Source organism: Coregonus clupeaformis, unplaced genomic scaffold (assembly GCF_020615455.1).
Source record: "Coregonus clupeaformis isolate EN_2021a unplaced genomic scaffold, ASM2061545v1 scaf0005, whole genome shotgun sequence".
NCBI lineage: Eukaryota > Metazoa > Chordata > Actinopteri > Salmoniformes > Salmonidae > Coregonus > Coregonus clupeaformis.
The window spans coordinates 1,323,968-1,345,170 of record NW_025533460.1 but is presented as its reverse complement, the minus strand read 5'-3'; the positions used below and the strand labels follow the sequence as shown (position 1 = coordinate 1,345,170).

Below are 21,203 nucleotides of genomic sequence, written 5' to 3'. Positions count from 1 at the left end.
GTGACACCCTAGAGGGTGTCTAAAGGGGGCCAAAGTTTACTTCCCTGTTTATGTTTTATGCTTTATTAATCAAGTTAACCATTGTGAATGTTTGTCTTTCCTTTTGTGAAGGTTTGAAGTTCCTGGGTGGCTGGTAGCCAACCTAGTACAAAAAGCCTATTAATAAAAGTGTGACTGTATTTTAGTGAGTGACACCCTAGTGGGTGTCAAAAGGGGGAATCCTACATTTCCCTGAAATGTTCTTATTTTGGGTTCACACCCAGCGGGTGTGAAAAGGGGGATTGTGGGGATCTATTTTCTTATAACTAGATGTGATGCCTAGCTTAGAAAGAATACATTAATGATTAAACATAATAGGTTTGTACTGTACTGATATAGATTGTTTAATATAACAAGCTGTGATTAATGTGGGGAACTGCTAGGGGGTAGGATGAGATAAGACTTGTGTCTCACATACACACACACTGCCTCTTTGTTAAACCGCTCAAGGCCATGTGTTCTGCTACAAAGATGTCTGAGGTTGCTGACTCGAGACAAGTTGTGGAGATAACAACTAATGCCTGGTAACAGTGAAGCGCCAAGGGGCCGGGACCAGCCTGTGCGCCAAGGATAGGCTGAGTAAGTCTAAACCACGCTCAGTCTCTACTCTGATAGGCCAGCAGGGAGCGGGAACTATCTCTGTCAGAGTATTTAAAGAAGAACTTATAACAATGGCTCAGTTCTCTGTCTGCCCTGCGTGGTTTTTCAGTGGGCCCGTATATACGAACATCATATTTACCAATTCAAGTGTTTGCATTAATTAAAATACTAGTCTATTTTAGAAGACGTGTATTGACCTCTTTTTGTTCCTATACCAGATTTGAATTGACGCAACTTAACAGTAGTCTTGGCCGGCAAACGCTACCGGTGTGTCCGTGCCTTTATGAAAACCCTATAAGTCAAGTTTTTCATCCAAGTGAGAGAAAAAACACACAAAGCAGGCCATTGTACATAAATAGATTCTCATCTTTATTTATAAACATTGCATACAAGTGCATAATATAGAGGTGACACATACATTCATATCAATGATTAAAGGAACCTAATTTGTGACTAATGTGAAATCAAATGGCACTCGGTAAGGAACACTTAGTGCATGATCTTCAGTTTTTTTAATCATAAAATGCAATCAATCAGCACATTGCTTGCTTGAGTACAGTTATGTTACTACAGAAGATTAATCAAAACAAATTAAAATGGTGTAGAAAGGCAGATCTTGATCAAATATTTAATTTAACCGGTCATTCGACAATATAAATTAACCCAAAAGAGAAAGAGCATAGACATGCTAAACAAAAAGCCTCTCAAATGCCTGTAGCAGTACATCATAATCCAGTATATCTACAATAAAGTGCTCGTGATAAAAGGATATGGCATCATCATAGTCTTAGAAACGTTTTACATAACACAGCATCATAGTTGTTACAGTCATTTTGATATTAGCATACCTGAGAGTTGTATTTCTTGGCTGCGGGTTACATTTTTCAGCATTTAGAATTCATTCCTTTAATAATCTCAAAATATAGTTTAACTAATAAGACTTGACTGATTGCTGCTAAAGACCTGGGATTGGTCCAGCGTCTTATCTATAAACCGTTTATAGAATTTTCTATACAGTAAGCACTTTGAGGCACCCATGCAATACAGTCTTGACATATCAGCTTTGAATAATATTAATCTTCCTACCATCTAGTAGCATGAGTTTCCTCTACTGATAGGAGTCAACCCAGAGTAACTAAACTGAGGTGGGACTTCCCAGACAACATAATGGATCCAGGAGTGATGTGAAGAAGAGGGATACTGCACTGAGTTTGTTTGGAGTGACGACTCCAAACAAACTCCCCTATTGGTCTGTTGGTCTAGCATCATATCGTCATGCTCCGACAGGGCCTCTTTTGGGGGCCCTAAGCGAGATTTGGTTGGCTAATTCTGGCCATTTTGCCATGGGGCGGAGAAACATTTTTTCCATTTTAAAGCTAATTTCCTGCAATTCTACACATTTTGCCATGACTTATGCCATGTTAATGATATCTGAGTGAGAGTAACAAAATCAATGGGCCCCTGGGCACGTATCCTGTGTGACCTGTCGGTATTCGGCCATGATTACTACAAGTTTAGATAGCTGGCTAGAATAATTTACCAATCTAAAAATGGTTAGCTGACATGGCTAATTGAGTGACTGTCAGTGACTGACAAAACAAGATAAAAATTGCTGATGCACAACCAAATTGTTTTTTTGGGGAGTTTGTGTTGTGGTGTGTGTGCGTCTGTGTGTTGGAGCCACTTCTCTCTCTGGTCATGTCCCTACCCTCTTCACTCCATCCTCCTCTCCTCCATCCCTCCTCTCCTCTCCTCTCAGCCGCTTAGGGGGTGCAGGTCCACCCTGACCTTTTCCCCGGTGCTCATCATGCCGATGGTAGGGTAGAACCCCCCTGCTGGCACTGCCACCTCCTTGCGGCCCACCACCTTCCCATTCCGTGTGAAGAACACCTAGCACAACACAAGGGTGCGACAGTGAGCTAATATTCACACCAGGGTTAGGGTTGATTCAATTTAAATGAATTTAGGATATGAACAAAGGTGACAATTTCCACTTAAAATTCAGTGCCTACTGTTTTACAACTCCTATATCAATCTGTACACATCACATATACAGTGGGGGAAAAAAGTATTTAGTCAGCCACCAATTGTGCAAGTTCTCCCACTTAAAAAGATGAGATAGGCCTGTAATTTTCATCATAGGTACACGTCAACTATGACAGACAAATTGAGATTTTTTTTCTCCAGAAAATCACATTGTAGGATTTTTTATGAATTTATTTGCAAATTATGGTGGAAAATAAGTATTTGGTCACCTACAAACAAGCAAGATTTCTGGATCTCACAGACCTGTAACTTCTTCTTTAAGAGGCTCCTCTGTCCTCCACTCGTTACCTGTATTAATGGCACCTGTTTGAACTTGTTATCAGTATAAAAGACACCTGTCCACAACCTCAAACAGTCACACTCCAAACTCCACTATGGCCAAGACCAAAGAGCTGTCAAAGGACACCAGAAACAAAATTGTAGACCTGCACCAGGCTGGGAAGACTGAATCTGCAATAGGTAAGCAGCTTGGTTTGAAGAAATCAACTGTGGGAGCAATTATTAGGAAATGGAAGACATACAAGACCACTGATAATCTCCCTCGATCTGGGGCTCCACGCAAGATCTCACCCCGTGGGGTCAAAATGATAACAAGAACGGTGAGCAAAAATCCCAGAACCACACGGGGGGACCTAGTGAATGACCTGCAGAGAGCTGGGACCAAAATAACAAAGCCTACCATCAGTAACACACTACGCCGCCAGGGACTCAAATCCTGCAGTGCCAGACGTGTCCCCCTGCTTAAGCCAGTACATGTCCAGGCCCGTCTGAAGTTTGCTAGAGTGCATTTGGATGATCCAGAAGAGGATTGGGAGAATGTCATATGGTCAGATGAAACCAAAATATAACTTTTTGGTAAAAACTCAACTCGTCGTGTTTGGAGGACAAAGAATGCTGAGTTGCATCCAAAGAACACCATACCTACTGTGAAGCATGGGGGTGGAAACATCATGCTTTGGGGCTGTTTTTCTGCAAAAGGACCAGGACGACTGATCCGTGTAAAGGAAAGAATGAATGGGGCCATGTATCGTGAGATTTTGAGTGAAAACCTCCTTCCATCAGCAAGGGCATTGAAGATGAAATGTGGCTGGGTCTTTCAGCATGACAATGATCCCAAACACACCGCCCGGGCAACGAAGGAGTGGCTTCGTAAGAAGCATTTCAAGGTCCTGGAGTGGCCTAGCCAGTATCCAGATCTCAACCCCATAGAAAATCTTTGGAGGGAGTGAATGGGGGGAGTGAACCCTTGGAGGGAGTGAACCCCTCATAGCCTGGTTCCTCTCTAGGTTTCTTCCTAGGCTTTCGCCTTTCTAGGGAGTTTTTCCTAGCCACCGTGCTTCTACACCTGCATTACTAGCTGTTTGGGGTTTTAGGCTGGGTTTCTGTACAGCACTTCGAGATATTAGCTGATGTAAGAAGGGCTATATAAAATAAAATTGATTGATTGATTGATTGAGTTGAAAGTCCGTGTTGCCCAGCGACAGCCCCAAAACATCACTGCTCTAGAGGAGATCTGCATGGAGGAATGGGCCAAAATACCAGCAACAGTGTGTGAAAACGTTTGACCTGTGTCATTGCCAACAAAGGGTATATAACAAAGTATTGAGAAACTTTTGTTATTGACCAAATACTTATTTTCCACCATAATTTGCAAATAAATTCATTACAAATCCTACAATGTGATTTTCTGGATTTTTTTCCCTCATTTTGTCTGTCATAGTTGACGTGTACCAATGATGAAAATTACAGGCCTCTCTCATCTTTTTAAGTGGGAGAACTTGCACAATTGGTGGCTGACTAAATACTTTTTTTCCCCACTGTAAAACCCTAACTAATTAGACATAACCCCTCTCCTGCCTCTCACAGAGCTAATGCTCTGGCCCTGTTTGAAGGTTTGCTGATGTAGACAAAAGAGAGTCTCTCACCATGACCTTCCTCCCCTCCTGCTCCCCCTCCAGTTCCTCTCCATCCTCCTCCTCGTCTTCATCGTTCATGTAGAGGTCGTTCTGGACACGCCGCTGCTTGGGCCGCACCTCCAAGTCCCCGTCGTCTCTGTCATCTGAGGGAGCCACACCGATATGCTCAGAAAGACAGACACACAGACACATGGCAAGACAGACAGATTGATAGACAGGGAGACAGTTAATTAAGTATACCATTCAAAATCCCCACTCACATTTGCTGCTTTATTTTAATTTGATCATCTAATGACATTGTTTGTTTCATGGTTGTCTGTCTCAAATGGCAGCAGCCTATTGGTCCACTCACCTCCACTGTCCAGGATGTAGTCCCGTGGGAACATGATGCCACAGCCCATGACGTCCCCCTCAAAACAGCGAGGGCCAAAGGCGTCCCCCACCCCTCTACCCTGGAAGAGCTTCCCATCATCTGAGAGAGGGAAGGATAAAAGAGAGAGTGTGTGTATGAGAGAGCATGTATGCGAGTTTGAATCATTCTGTATTTCAATTCCATGCAAATTCAGTCAGTTCAGGGCAAACAGAAAATTCCTATTTCAATTAATCTCCTAGATTAACTGAATTGAAAACAAAAATGAGCCCAACCCAGAACTTCCAAATGAGTGAGAAGATTGAGACTCCGACTGCTGTGTGCCTAGAACATAAACTTAAAACTCCATTTGTCCTCATCTCAACCTCCCTCGCCAGTAGAATAGTCAACCAGAGGTCAGGGGGAATACGAGAGGAAAGAGCTACTATCTCATCCTTAGGGTGGATTTTAGGAAGAGAGAAACAATGACATGGAACAGATGAAACATGAAGAGATCACTAGGTGGGGTTTCACCTAATCACCACTTTGGCAGATAAACAGTGATAAACACACAGGCTTATCATAAGACAAACACACTGATAAGGGTATCCCACCATTCATGGGGACTTGGACAACTCCTTTCTCAGCTTTTCTCTCAATCTGGCTGAGCCCTACATGGCACCCTATTCCCTACATAGTGCACTACTTTTGACCAGAGCCCTATGGGGCATTCTGTCTATAGGTTAAGTCAGGGCAGCACAGTTCATATACAGTATGTTGGAGTTGGACAAGTTCTGCCTTTTCTGTATATGTTTGAGTTGGACCACTTCTCCTTTCTGTCTTCCTCTATAGGTTAGCCAAGGGCTACACCAAACAGGCCTTTCATACAGACACATAAGGATACATTCTGTTCTATACAGTATGAGATTGACTACTTCCTCACTATGAACTGAAGGCGTTCAAACTGTGGGCCGAATCCTAACTTGAGATAAGTATGAAAAGCTAGTTTAGATAAAGAATACATTGACGTCAATGGGAGATTTGTGTGACAGTTTTGACTTCTGCACGTGTCTCAAGTGAGGAGTTGGTCTGAACAATAATTAGAATCATGCATGGCTAGCAGGTACAGAGACAGACACATTCAAGCAACCAACCAAACCATCACGCAGGAACACTTGCAGACAGACAGACAGACAGACGCTACATGACTCTGGACACTCACCTGCATGATAGGCTATGGAGCCCCTGCTCCAGCCAGGGTGTCTGTTTTTGGGGTAATCCTGTGAAATTAAGTGATAATATGTCAATGCAAAGCTAACAGAAACCCCAACAAAGGCCCAGTGTTGTAGCTGATAAGATCTGAAGATAAGTAATAACAATATTATTATTAAGATGAGTCACATTTAATGGGGGTGCACCCTGTCCATCAGCCCATACAATGGAAGACTCAGATACTAATCTTTAACACACCGTGGGTAACATCAGCTGGGGATGGCGTCACCGGAGCTAACAGCCCTAGCTTCTATGCTGGTATTATTCACTGAAACACACAAAGACATGTACTGTGGCGCCACCAGGTCACGACTAATGCTAACTGGTGTGGAGAAGAATGAGAAGAGAGCTGCCTTTGTGCCAATGGAAGCCCCTATGGCCACAGTGGCAAGGGTTTTACTGGTATAGATATGGAGAGATAGAGACACAGGGAGGAGAGGACAGTGGATAAAGAGAGGGTCAGATAGTGGGAGAGGTATGGAGATGGACAGGTGAGGCAATGGAGAGATGGGAAGATGAGGAGATTAAATGTGAGTATGATCAAGGGATGAAAAAGTGAAGATGACGACCATGATAGATGAGAAGAAAGAGATGGAGAGGTAGGAGACCGAGAGATAGAATGACACAGGAATGTGTATCACACCATCCCACCATTCTCCAATAAAAAAGAGGATTCAAAGTTGTCACTGATCTGCTTTCACCACAAGTGGACTTAAGTGGTTTCTGAACGGGGATGACGTCCGCCTCTGATTTTTCCTGTGAGAGGTAATGGTTCACAATCAACACATTAATGAGGATGGCTCATTGGGCCTGCTAGGAGGTGAAGGGGAGGAGTGGAAGTCTGAAACCTCAGGAATGGCAGACTGTTGGATTTATGATGCCCCACCAGAACCACAGACTGCTCTAGAAAATAATTCCCGGAAAACAATCAGTGAAATCACAGAGCTCTATTCTCTCGCCCTCATCCAGCCTTTAGTGCCAAGCAACACACACAGACAAGAGTGCTAAGGTTTAGGAGGTAGGGAGAGATTGACTGTGTGTGACATGACATTAGGCAACCCCAGAGATTAACAAGGGTGTGGAATTGATCAAAGGTAGATTAATTGGGCAAACGTAACTAACTGACATCAGGATGGTTTCGCTTCATAGGCCAATGGAGGACTTACTGTCATTGTCTGGGTACAACACATCCTTACAACACCCATGGAACCACAGTGGTGAGCTATCAGGAGGTACAGGCCAAAGATAGAAGACACCAACACCTATTAAAAAGTTGGGGCACTCAAAAAACAGGCAGAGATTTACTTCTTATGTTCAGGCTTTGCTCCATTTTCTGATGAAGCACGGGTATCCTGACGTTTCTCCTCTGAATAAGTCCTTTTGGAGGGTTTTTGTCCTGCCATTTGTTGTTGAGCAAACCTACTCCCCTTTGTTTGCCGAAACGGGGAGGCATACCTGAACTGTGACTTACTTGAAACTCTCCATGAAGTTGGAGCTCCAGATGTAGTCAAAAGGTTTAAGAAGGATCCAGCAGTATCTAGGGGCTCTTATTTCCAGGTTCTCTTATCTGATAAAATAACTGACATATCTGAAGTAGGAGCTCTTTAATTTACATTAAACAGGATGGGCAGATTCCATGTTGATCAAATCTCTGCTGTCATAATGAGTTCAGGTGTCTCTGTGTTGAGCAAACAGTCATTAGACAAGCCCTCTCTAAACTGCCTGTCAGATGATATTTCCACAATATGGAGATAATCGCTGTCATCAATTATACAGAGAGACACCGTTGGAAGGGGTCCAAATTAATTAATTTATGATATTAGCTTTTATCTACGATATTAGCAACTTGATCTTTCTAACCCAGAGGACGCAAACACTTGCTGTATACTTTGCTTTTTACGTCGTTTCTTTCTGTGTAAGCAACTCAACAGACAAAAATGCCCAGCTACCTAGCGGCTAAATAGCCATGCTTGGAAAACTGCCACACTGTGAAAGTTGTCATTCACTTGGAAATAGTGAAATAAACTATGCTTGCCATGAGTAACAGAAGAAAAATAACAGCGATAGATGGATAATATGAGTGAGAGAGAGAGAGAGAGAGAGAGAGAGAGAGAGAGAGAGAGAGAGAGAGAGAGAGAGAGAGAGAGAGAGAGAGAGAGAGAGAGAGAGAGAGAGAGAGAGAGAGAGAGAGAGAGAGAGAGAGAGAGAGAGAGAGAGAGAGAGAGAGAGAGAGAGAGAGAGAGAGAGAGAGAGAGAGAGAGAGAGAGAGAGAGAGAGAGAGAGAGAGAGAGAGAGAGAGAGAGAGAGAGAGAGAGAGAGAGAGAGAGAGAGAGAGAGAGAGAGAGAGAGAGAGAGAGAGAGAGAGAGAGAGAGAGAGAGAGAGAGAGAGAGAGAGAGAGAGAGATAGATAGATAGATAAGTGGCTGTAATCTTGTGAGGTGGAGACCGGGTTCGATACAGCACATTTCCCACACTCCACTTCAGTCAGTGTTGCTATCATGTTAGCACGATTGGCTAGCATGTAAATGGAACAGCCTGTGTTTTCTACGGAACACCAAATGAGGGGTTCAAATGAGACAATATTTATTCTGTTGTTCGCTTTTCCCCTCTCCGTCATCCATCACTCAGAATGGGGTGGAAATAGTGAGAGAAGTGGAGGAGAGGATCGTCATGGCTGGGGTAGCGAGATAAGTGACAGCAACATTTGACCAAAGGCACTGACTGGTTACACAACTACCTCAGTTTCTTTTTCCTTTTACCTCCTTTTCACCCCAAAATTAAGGTTTGATTGGCATCTTGCCTAATTCCACCTTTTTAGATGGTGCCCATCTTTCCCATTCATTTGGAATTGAGGCCTGCATATATCTTTAAATGCACATTCAGAATTTGTACAACAGATGTAGATGTTATATACGGATTGGTATGAAAACATTTATTTTATGTGATATTAGAGTGAATTAAGAACCGTAGAATGCTATGGAAGTATAACATGTTTCAGATGGACTCATTCTAGGCTGGATAATGAGAATGTAGGGTGATGATGACGATCATAATAGTGTCATTGATGTTCATTGTGCTGGAGATAATGACAATAGTGATAATAGCAATGAACAATGATAATGATGAAGTTGATGATGATTTTGTATGAGGACGTGGACTGTGATCTAGCGGTTACTGCCGCTGCATTCGGAGCACACATGTACTGTATGTCAGTGCTAGAGTTTGCTTGAATCTGGCCCACGCACGCCCTTCTAGCACACCATTTCTGCTGTTTACTTTCCTCTCTCTTTACTGACTCCGTCCAATAAACTAGAAAAATCATTAAAAAAATGAAATATGATAAGGACACGTACCCTGCGTGCCAGTCCCAGGGCGATGTAGCACTTCTCTCCTGCGTCAGTGATCTCCAGCTCATAGTAGTGGCAGCGTGTGTTGAGGGGTAGATCGGCCTGGGCCAAACCCACATCCATGATGCTTTTCCCTTTACCCACGTACTCTACCAACTGATGGGGAGAAGGATGGTATCACACAATACAATAAGGCAAATATCTACAAATAAATAAACAAATTGAAAACCCATTCTTGCACAAACCCACTAGCTCAATGGAGTACATTCAGTACCATTTAACAGCATCAAGGACACAGGGCCAGGGAAGTAAAGAAGAAGCACATTCTTCTCAGTACGTTCAGCACACAACTACCCTCAGGACAAGAACAATAGACAATTTATGATATGATTATGTCATATATTGATTATAAAAACACACTGTTGGCTCAGTTAAAAAAAACACTTGTAAATATTGATTTTCATACCGTTCCTGTAACATACCGGGGTATACGTATTAGCGGCAGTGGACACAAGGGCGCTATTTCTTGAAAATAATGCTTACAAAAGACTAACAAATTACTAGCGAATTCCCATAGCGGATGCTAGCTGACAAGCGCAAGAAAACATAAACTAATTGCAAGGACAGACAACCCAGCTCCTAAAGTTACACAACTATCTTAAAAGGCTACTCACAGTTTGCTGCACGCTCAAAACTAATTTAGGCAGCAGGGATCCTGAACCAGGAGGGGACTGATTGTCTCTGTTGTAACCAAGAAGCTTGATCTTGCAAGTTAGGGACAGTTCGAAATTTACTGGGGTAGGGGGTGGGGGTTCCAAAATATGGGAGGGTTGTCTAACCTTTTTTTTGTTGCGCAGGGGAGGGTAGTGTGTTTTTTCCCCTTGGTTTACATTTGCTCTATTGCATGTTTTATTAAATTATTTCTTCCATCCTAGCCCAATGTCCTTATCCGCTTGCATGTGCCTCCCCTATATCAAGGTGTTTTGGTTCTTCCCTTATGCACTACGCTTTTCCACGTGCTAACTTTGACTATACCACAGGTCAATATAGTCTACCAATCCTGCGCTCTGTCCAACATTCAGTGACAATATTGGTAGGTGGATTATTTGTCCAGATCTGCAATAGGCTAACTAGCAATCATACCACACATAAAGGCATTCAAAGCAGCATAAAAATTCAATATGAATCCAAAAGAACAAATAGAAATAGCTATTGCGCATGAAATAACTAAAAAAAGCTCCCCTATTGATCTTGTTTAGGGACAATACAATGATCCTATCTAGGCTAGCCTACAACAAACACCACAATGCAATGAATAATTGCATTATTGTATTCAAGCGAGTACAAAATTATACTCTAGGCTGCAGTGAAAAAAGTTTCATTTGAATAACGATGCAAAAGACCTGTGATGTAAATGTTTCTTTCCATTTGGATCAGTTGTGGGTCTACTCTCCACAGTTTATAAGGTCTAGAAAGACACAGTAGCAGGCCAGTCTGGCTGTATTTTCACTTCTGATAGTGAGATGTGCTGCCTGTTGCGGATCGTCATTCTCCCAAATCGTCCTATAATATTGTGGCCACATGCTCCCGGCAGGCTAGTTATTCAGGAAAGCTAAACACGTGCTCTGTCTCCTCTCCAATCTGAGCAACTATTCCTCGCGCACATAGTGGGGGGAAAAAGTATTTAGTCAGCAACCAATTGTGCTAGTTCTCCCACTTAAAAAGATGAGAGAGGCCTGTAATTTTCATAGGTACACGTCAACTATGACAGACAAATTGAGATTTTTTTTCTCCAGAAAATCACATTGTAGGATTTTTTGTGAATTTATTTGCAAATTATGGTGGAAAATAAGTATTTGGTCACCTACAAACAAGCAAGATTTCTGGCTCTCACAGACCTGTAACTTCTTCTTTAAGAGGCTCCTCTGTCCTCCACTCGTTACCTGTATTAAATGGCACCTGTTTGAACTTGTTATCAGTATAAAAGACACCTGTCCACAACCTCAAACAGTCACACTCCAAACTCCACTATGGCCAAGACCAAAGAGCTGTCAAAGGACACCAGAAACAAAATTGTAGACCTGCACCAGGCTGGGAAGACTGAATCTGCAATAGGTAAGCAGCTCGGTTTGAAGAAATCAACTGTGGGAGCAATTATTAGGAAATGGAAGACATACAAGACCACTGATAATCTCCCTCGATCTGGGGCTCCACGCAAGATCTCACCCCGTGGGGTCAAAATGATCACAAGAACGGTGAGCAAAAATCCCAGAACCACACGGGGGGACCTAGTGAATGACCTGCAGAGAGGTGGGACCAAAGTAACAAAGCCTACCATCAGTAACACACTACGCCGCCAGGGACTCAAATCCTGCAGTGCCAGACGTGTCCCCCTGCTTAAGCCAGTACATGTCCAGGCCCGTCTGAAGTTTGCTAGAGTGCATTTGGATGATCCAGAAGAGGATTGGGAGAATGTCATATGGTCAGATGAAACCAAAATATAACTTTTTGGTAAAAACTCAACTCGTCGTGTTTGGAGGACAAAGAATGCTGAGTTGCATCCAAAGAACACCATACCTACTGTGAAGCATGGGGGTGGAAACATCATGCTTTGGGGCTGTTTTTCTGCAAAGGGACCAAGACGACTGATCCGTGTAAAGGAAAGAATGAATGGGGCCATGTATCGTGAGATTTTGAGTGAAAACCTCCTTCCATCAGCAAGGGCATTGAAGATGAAACGTGGCTGGGTCTTTCAGCATGACAATGATCCCAAACACACCGCCCGGGCAACGAAGGAGTGCCTTCGTAAGAAGCATTTCAAGGTCCTGGAGTGGCCTAGCCAGTCTCCAGATCTCAACCCCCATAGAAAATCTTTGGAGGGAGTTGAAAGTCTGTGTTGCCCAGCGACAGCCCCAAAACATCACTGCTCTAGAGGAGATCTGCATGGAGGAATGGGCCAAAATACCAGCAACAGTGTGTGAAAACCTTGTGAAGACTTACAGAAAACGTTTGACCTGTGTCATTGCCAACAAAGGGTATATAACAAAGTATTGAGAAACTTTTGTTATTGACCAAATACTTATTTTCCACCATAATTTGCAAATAAATTCATTAAAAATCCTACAATGTGATTTTCAGGATTTTTTTTTCTAATTTTGTCTGTCATAGTTGACGTGTACCTATGATGAAAATTACAGGCCTCTCTCATCTTTTGAAGTGGGAGAACTTGCACAATTGGTGGCTGACTAAATACTTTTTTTCCCCACTGTAGAACCTAACACTTTAATATAGCCTAAATGTTTATAATGTAACTTTTATATGTGGCATAAACACAACCAGTCCCAATGTTGTAATCTGATTAGGCTAATTCATGTCTCCTGTAGGCATGCACACATTCGTCCAAAATATTATTCCAGCATCCTCAAAATGGCGTGACATTAACCAGGTTTTCATTCAACCTTTTTATGGGAGTCAAGTACGTCGGATAAAAAGTGTCACGACAGGCCTGATGGAAACAGCAAATTTGTTGGTAAACTTTCCAAATGTCGACAAAACTAAATACTCTAGACAAGGTGGGATCTTTTTGTGTCTGTAATCTATAATGCGGAGAAATGGCGGTGGAAACGCTTTTATGCACAAATATTGATATAATAACCATCATATCGAAGTAAACTTGGAGTCACGCGATGATATGTTGTGTGGTCCTCCCACTACGACAGTTAATTAGGCTACAGATTAAATAAGTTATGATGAACTTCATAGGGTGGTGAAAGTGCACAGTGATGAGCTTGATTCTCCTTTCAATAAGTAAACAATCTTATTCTGGTGATATGATGATTGATGCTTGGCTGCCGTTTGACAAATACAAATAATCTCGCCCTTTTGTCCATAATAATCTCATCATGTAGGCTATACCCGCACTGTATCTGCCAGCTGTTGGCTAGAGCGCACATACCAGAGTGAGCACTTTCACTATAGCTACGCAACATTTAACTTGTATTTTTTATTCGGTACATGGGAATTTAACCGCAAAAGTAATTTGTATGTGCACTACGTATTTACGCACAGATTATCCGCAACAAGTCAATTTGATGGAAACACAACTCTGATGGGAAAATGCACATGAAAATATGCCGCCAATTGGATGGAAACCTAGCTATAGACACCCTAAAAACTCTGGGAAGTGCGCTAGTTCAGTGTCACTTTGATTATGCCTGCACATTATGGTTCACCAGCATCCCCAAACATCTCAAAAATAAGCTGCAGACCAGCCAAAACAAGCATGTAAGAATTGTACTTCAACTCCCCCCTCATACTCATCTGGAGGTCGAGCATTTTAAGCAGCTAGGCTGGCTATCTGTGGAAAAAAATACTAGTATTAATTCAATTTAGTCTGGTCCACAAAATTATCACGGACTCAGTCCCCAGGTACTTATCCAACTATTTTTCATTTGTTAAAAATGTCCACCAGCATAATACCAGAGCCAGAGACTAATGTTCACTGTTTTAAATATAATATATATTTTTAGGCCTTTCCAATGCCTTGATATACAAATTATTATTACATTCTAAAATGTGAGAATGATGTGGACTTGCCTGACAAAAGAAATTGGATGCATGGTGATTTTTCTGTAGCCTATGTGGCCGACGCAGGCACACATAATAAACCCATGAATAGTGGTAGCATTCATCTCACCATTTGAAGCTCACCATCGTTGTTTTTATCTTGAGAAAGTGACCAAAAACCAGGTTCCTTTTGTAATGGAAGGATTTGCATGGAAAGCCAAGTTTGAAGCCAGAATTAGATGTTGTCATCCTCATAATAACCGCACGTGGTTTTACCGCAATAGAGCATACCTTTTTTCCAGCACTTTTGCTGTTGTTGCATTGCATGCGGTATCACAACAGCTGTTTGTCACTTGACTGTCATTCAGAAAATTCCTTTCTGTATCAGAAGATGTGTGAAAATATAATGGGTAAATAAACAGCTCAACACCAAATGCACATCCAACAAGTATTATGCATAATTATTGAACAACCAAGGTAAGGTGACTCTCGGTTAGAAGCATTCGATTTTGCAATCACCAACATTTTGGGGGCTTTGTGTGCCCATGAAAATTGTTTTCACCCCGTAACATAAGGAGACATGAAATGTTACGTTACACTGCATTTCTGAGATCTTTACACAAAAAACTGCCCGACAGCTAGATCCAGGATTCTTACAGGGTTACAGTTCAATGTCAAATTTAACTGATTAGTGCATTCGGAAAGTATTCAGACCCCTTCCCTTTTTCTGCGTTTTGTTACGTTACAGCCTTATTCTAAAATGAATGTAAAAAAAAATGTATCCTCAATCTACACACAATACCCCATAATGACTAAGCGAAAACAGGTTTTTAGAATTCCTTATTTACATAAGTATTCAGACCCTTTGCTATGAGACTCGAAATTGAGCTCAGGTGCATCCTGTTTCCATTGATAATCCTTGAGATGTTTCTACAACTTGATTGGAGTCCACCTGTGGTAAATTCAATTGATTGGACATGATTTGGAAAGGCACACACCTGTCTATATAAGGTCCCACAGTTGACAGTGCATGTCAGAGCAAAAACCAAGCCATGAGGTCAAAGGAATTAACCGTAGAGCTCCAAGACAGGATTGTGTCGAGGCACAGATCTGGGGAAGGGTAGCAAAACTTTTCTGCAGCATTGAAGGTCCCCAAGAACACAGTGGCCTCCATCATTCTTAAATGGAAGAAGTTTGTAACCATCAAGACTCTTCCTAGAGCTGGCCACCGGGCCAAACTGAGCAATCAGGGGAGAAGGGCCTTGTTCATGGAGGTGACCAAGAACCTGATGGTTACTCTGACAGAGCTCCAGAGTTCCTCTGTGGAGATGGGAGAACCTTCCAGAAGGACAACCATCTCTGCAGCACACCATCAATCAGGCCTTTATGGTAGAGTGGCCAGACGGAAGCCACTCCTCAGTAAAAGGCACATGACAGCCCGCTTGGAGTTTGCCAAAAGACACCGAAAGGACTCTCAGACCATGAGAAACAAGATTCTCTGGTCTGATGAAACCAAGATTGAACTCTTTGTCCTGAATGCCAAGCATCACGTCTGGAGGAAACCTGGCACCATCCTTATGGTGAAGCATGGTGGTGGCAGCAGTATGCTGTGGGGATGTATTTCAGCAGCAGGGACTGGGAGACTAGTCAGGATCGAGGGAAAGATGAACGGAGCAATGTACAGCGAGATCCTTGATGAAAACCTGTTCCATAGCGCTCAGGACTTCAGACTGGGGCAGACTGGGGCGAAGGCTCCCCTTCCAACAGGACAACGACCCTAAACACCCAGCCAAGACAACACAGGAGTGGCTTCGGGACAAGTCTCAATGTCCTTGAGTGGCCCAGCCAGAGCCCGGACTTGAACCCGATCTAACATCTCTGGAGAGACCTGAAAATAGCTGTGCAGCAATGCTCCCCATCCAACCTGACAGAGCTTGAGAGGATCTGCAGAAAAGAATGGGAGAAAGTTCCCAAATACAGGTGTGCCAAGCTTGTAGCATCATACCCAAGAAGACTCAAGACTGTAATGGCTGCCAAAGGTGCATCAACAAAGTACTGCGTAAAGGGTCTGAATACTTATGTAAATGTGATATTTCCGTTTTCTATTTTTAATACATTAGCAAAAATGTCTAAAAACCTATTTTTGCTTTGTCATTATAGGGTATTGTGAGTAGATTGATGAGGGGAAAAAACGATTCAATCCGTTTTAGAATAAGGCTGTAATGTAACAGTCAAGGGGTCTGAATACTTTCCGAATGCACTGTATGATATAACGATAACTTACACTGACATAAATGCAAGGACAGAAAATTTATATTTTATGTCACACAATTTTGGACAAATCCTTCAAGACACCAACCATGAGAAAGGGTTAAACATATATTTGAAATCAACTCGTGAATTGTATTGAATAACTATGTTCCCCCCTTATATCTTAACGTAATGACATAAAAAAAAAAAAGGCAGATTATTATCAATGACTTATTAACAGCTGTAAAAAGTTGTCCTGCGTAGGAAATCCTCACTGGTACCCTAGTTTATATAAAGATCTTTCTGGTCTAAGATCCCTTGTTTTCCAATCTCAGAATTGTTTTAAGAAAAAGGCTCAGTGCCATTATCCTCGCAAGGTGACCTATTGAAAGGTGTTGCAAACAGGGATGCCAATCATTTTGACCCCTATCTTTAAACAAAATGTATTTCTCTGAGAAATTGTATTAATATAAAATAATATAACTGTCCAAAAAAATTGGAGCATTCAATATAGCTCAAAATAGTATTTTGCTCATCAAGGTTGCCAATCATTTTGGAAGTGACTTTTTTTGGGGTACGGTATTGAAAATCATACTGTGGGTATTTCAAAGTACCCCTGTAAATGGTATATACGGTATACCACCCAAGCCTAAAATGTACCATTTGTACCTTTGGCCAAATTTAGGATTTAGGTTACAATAGACCTTCTCTCTGTGGCGCTTGTGAAATTACAGAATCAGGTAGACATGTACAGACACACACACATAACCCTCAGATAGGAATATTTCAGCAGGAGAGGTCAATGAGGCCATGGGCTCTTGAAGGCTTTTAGAGGCCAGGTCATGAGAATCAATTTGACTGTCTATTCAATTTAACAGTTCCACTTGACTCCTCCTGTAGTGCTTTTTATACACATTTATCATAGAGCCAATCCAACTGGAACAGGCCTAAGGCTCCTGTGGCCCGCCAGGTAAAACCCTCTGAAACGTAACAAAATCTCTCTGATTGCAACCAGACTGGTGGGCCAGGAGCCATCTGGCATGACTTGATCAGAATCTGTAGGGATGACAGGAACACATCAGTGTACAGAGTAGAGTACTGTAATTGTCCATTGAGGAAAGTGTTCCCAGGTTGGAACTAATGTGACGAATGAAATGGTCGACTAGCAAACATGTGGTGGCAAATTAGGATGTTCATAATGAACCATAACAGTTTACCAGTCCAGATGACAAAACAGAGGAGCTAAGGTACTCCTCTCTGCCATCTCACTGATAGAGTACAAAACAAGCACAAACAAACATTGATCTGTGGTCACACTGAGGGCACGGTCATATCAATACAACTCAATGAGGTAGTCTATCTGATTCATGACCTCATATCCTCTCATAGCTTCGTTTCCCTGGTCATTTGCTAACTACATTAAGCATTAATAACTAATCATTAATCCAACGTGACCTGGATCAGTTAGGGTAGACCTGACTCTCTAGATATGCTTTATCTGCCAGAGAACCATGGTTCCCACCTCAAACAAATACAAAAACAGCCATGATATTTTATGCTTGTGAGGTGTGAAAGGATTAACGTACATGGTGTATGTGTCAGACTGCACTGTGTGTGACCCTTTCTCTCTGCCCTGACTAGCAAAGAGAGTAGACAAGTACTGTAAATAAAGCACAGGGAAAAAATGATCATTATTATTACTTTACGACAATCTGTCAACGCCACTCTTTTCCCTTTCCTTTCTGTAGAGCAATTACCGGCTTACCAGCCAACTCTCTATCAACCTTTCTATTTTAGCTTCCTATTCTTCCCTCCTTCACCTTGACCTTCTGAACTTTGAAGAAAAAAGAAAAATACAATATCGATAGATGTGAACTTGATCGTGATATTTCTTCCATTTAAATGTATTTCCCATCTATCATGTCTGTGTTACAGAGTTGCTTCTGTCCCTCTCCTCACCCCAACCTGGGCTTGAACCATGGACCCTCTGAACACATCGACAACAGTCACCCTCGAAGCATAGTTACCTATCAAATCAAATCAAATCAAATTATATTGGTCACATGCGCCGAATACAACAGGTGCAGACATTACAGTGAAATGCTTACTTACAGCCCTTAACCAACAGTGCATTTATTTTTAACAAAAAAAGTAAAAATAAAACAACAAAAAAAGTGTTGAGAAAAAAAGAGCAGAAGTAAAATAAAGTAACAGTAGGGAGGCTATATATACAGGGGGGTACCGTTGCAGAGTCAATGTGCGGGGCACCGGCTAGTTGAGGTAATATGTACATGTGGGTAGAGTTAAAGTGACTATGCATAAATAATTAACAGAGTAGCAGCAGCGTAAAAAGGATGGGGTGGGGGGCAGTGCAAATAGTCCGGGTAGCCATGATTAGCTGTTCAGGAGTCTTATGGCTTGGGGGTAGAAGCTGTTGAGAAGTCTTTTGGACCTAGACTTGGCACTCCGGTACCGCTTGCCATGCGGTAGCAGAGAGAACAGTCTATGACTAGGGTGGCTGGAGTCTTTGACAATTTTGAGGGCCTTCCTCTGACACCGCCTGGTATAGAGGTCCTGGATGGCAGGAAGCTTGGCCCCAGTGATGTACTGGGCCGTACGCACTACCCTCTGTAGTGACTTGCGGTCGGAGGCCAAGCAGTTGCCATACCAGGCGGTGATGCAACCAGTCAGGATGCTCTCGATGGTGCAGCTGTAGAATTTTTTGAGGATCTGAGGACCCATGCCAAATCTTTTCAGTCTCCTGAGGGGGAATAGGCTTTGTCGTGCCCTCTTCACGACTGTCTTGGTGTGTTTGGACCATGATAGTTCATTGGTGATGTGGACATCAAGGAACTTGAAGCTCTCAACCTGTTCCACTACAGCCCCGTCGATGAGAATGGGGGCGTGCTCAGTCCTCTTTTTTTTCCTGTAGTCCACAATCATCTCCTTTGTCTTGGTCACGTTGAGGGAGAGGTTGTTGTCCTGGCACCACACGGCCAGGTCTCTGACCTCCTCCCCTATAGGCTGTCTCATCGTTGTCGGTGATCAGGCCTACCACTGTTGTGTCGTCGGCAAACTTAATGATGGTGTTGGAGTCGTGCCTGGCCATGCAGTCATGGGTGAACAGAGAGTACAGGAGGGGACTGAGCACGCACCCCTGAGGGGCCCCCGTGTTGAGGATCAGTGTGGCAGATGTGTTGTTACCTACCCTTACCACCTGGGGGCGGCCCGTCAGGAAGTCCAGGATCCAGTTGCAGAGGGAGGTGTTTAGTCCCAGGATCCTTAGCTTAGTGATGAGCTTAGAGGGCACTATGGTGTTGAATGCTGAGCTGTAGTCAATGAATAGCATTCTCACGTAGGTGTTCCTCTTGTCCAGGTGGGAAAGGGCAGTGTGGAGTGCAATAGAGATTGCATCATCTGTGGATCTGTTGGGGCGGTATGCAAATTGGAGTGGGTCTAGGGTTTCTGGGATAATGCTGTTGATGTGAGCCATGACCAGCCTTTCAAAGCACTTCATGGCTACAGACGTCAGTGCTACGGGTCGGTAGTCATTTAGGCAGGTTATCTTAGAGTCCTTGGGCACGGGGACTATGGTGGTCTGCTTGAAACATGTTGGTATTACAGACTCAGTCAGGGACATGTTGAAAATGTCAGTGAAGACACTTGCCAGTTGGTCAGCACATGCTCGGAGTACACGTCCTGGTAATCCGTCTGGCCCTGCGGCCTTGTGAATGTTGACCTGCTTAAAAGTCTTACTCACATCGGCTACGGAGAGCGTGATCACATAGTCATCCGGAACAGCTGGTGCTCTCATGCATGCTTCAGTGTTGCTTGCCTCGAAGCGAGCATAGAAGTGGTTTAGCTCGTCTGGTAGGCTTGTGTCACTGGGCAGCTCGCGGCTGTGCTTCCCTTTGTAGTCTGTAATAGTTTTCAAGCCCTGCCACATCCGACGAGCATCAGAGCCAGTGTAGTACGATTCAATCTTAGTCCTGTATTGACTCTTTGCCTGTTTGATGGTTCGTCGGAGGTCATAGCGGGATTTCTTATAAGCGTCCGGGTTAGAGTCCCGTTCCTTGAAAGCGGCAGCTCTACCCTTTAGCTCAGTGCGGATGTTTCCTGTAATCCATGGCTTCTGGTTGGGGTATGTACGTACGGTCACTGTGGGGACGACATCATCGATGCACTTATTGATGAAGCCAGTGACTGATGTGGTGTACTCCTCAATGCTGTCTGAAGAATCCCGGAACATGTTCCAGTCTGTGCTAGCAAAACAGTTCTGTAGCTTAGCATCTGCGTCATCTGACCACTTTTTTATTAACCGAGTCACTGGTGCTTCCTGCTTTAGTTTTTGCTTATAAGCAGGAATCAGGAGGATAGAGTTATGGTCAGATTTGCCAAATGGAGGGCGAGGGAGAGCTTTGTATGCGTCTCTGTGTGTGGAGTAAAGGTGGTCTAGAGTTTTTTTTCCTCTGGTTGCACATTTAACATGCTGGTAGAAATTAGGTAGAACGGATTTAAGTTTCCCTGCATTAAAGTCCCGGCCACTAGGAGCGCTGCATCTGGATGAGCGTTTTCCTGTTGATTTATGGCCTTGTACAACTCATTCAGTGCAACCTTAATGCCAGCATTGGTTTGTGGTGGTAAATAGACAGCTATGAAAAATATAGATGAAAACTCTCTTGGTAAATAGTGTGGTCTACAGCTTATCATAAGATACTCTACCTCAGGCGAGCAAAACCTCGAGACTTCCTTAGTATTTGATTTTGTGCACCAGCTGTTGTTTACAAATATACACAGACCGCCACCCCTTGTCTTACC

General features: G+C 43.0%; 1 protein-coding gene across 5 annotated transcripts in view; it reads right to left on the bottom strand.

Moving 5' to 3' along the window:
* Positions 1-2,240: 2,240 nt before the first annotated feature.
* LOC121577846 (SPRY domain-containing protein 3) overlaps positions 2,241-21,203 on the bottom strand; it is a 78,651-nt gene continuing 59,688 nt past the window's right edge. For 4 of the 5 annotated variants that reach the window (XM_041891782.1, XM_041891781.1, XM_041891783.1 and 1 more), the window contains 5 exons: positions 9,576-9,725; positions 6,173-6,230; positions 4,954-5,073; positions 4,611-4,744; positions 2,241-2,529 (listed from right to left, as the gene is read on the bottom strand). In XM_041891782.1, coding sequence (XP_041747716.1) covers positions 2,395-2,529; positions 4,611-4,744; positions 4,954-5,073; positions 6,173-6,230; positions 9,576-9,725 — 597 coding nt within the window. In that variant the 3' untranslated portion in view covers positions 2,241-2,394. The remainder of the gene's footprint in view (positions 2,530-4,610; positions 4,745-4,953; positions 5,074-6,172; positions 6,231-9,575; positions 9,726-21,203) is intronic. The other variant, XM_041891784.1, reaches the window with a different exon arrangement.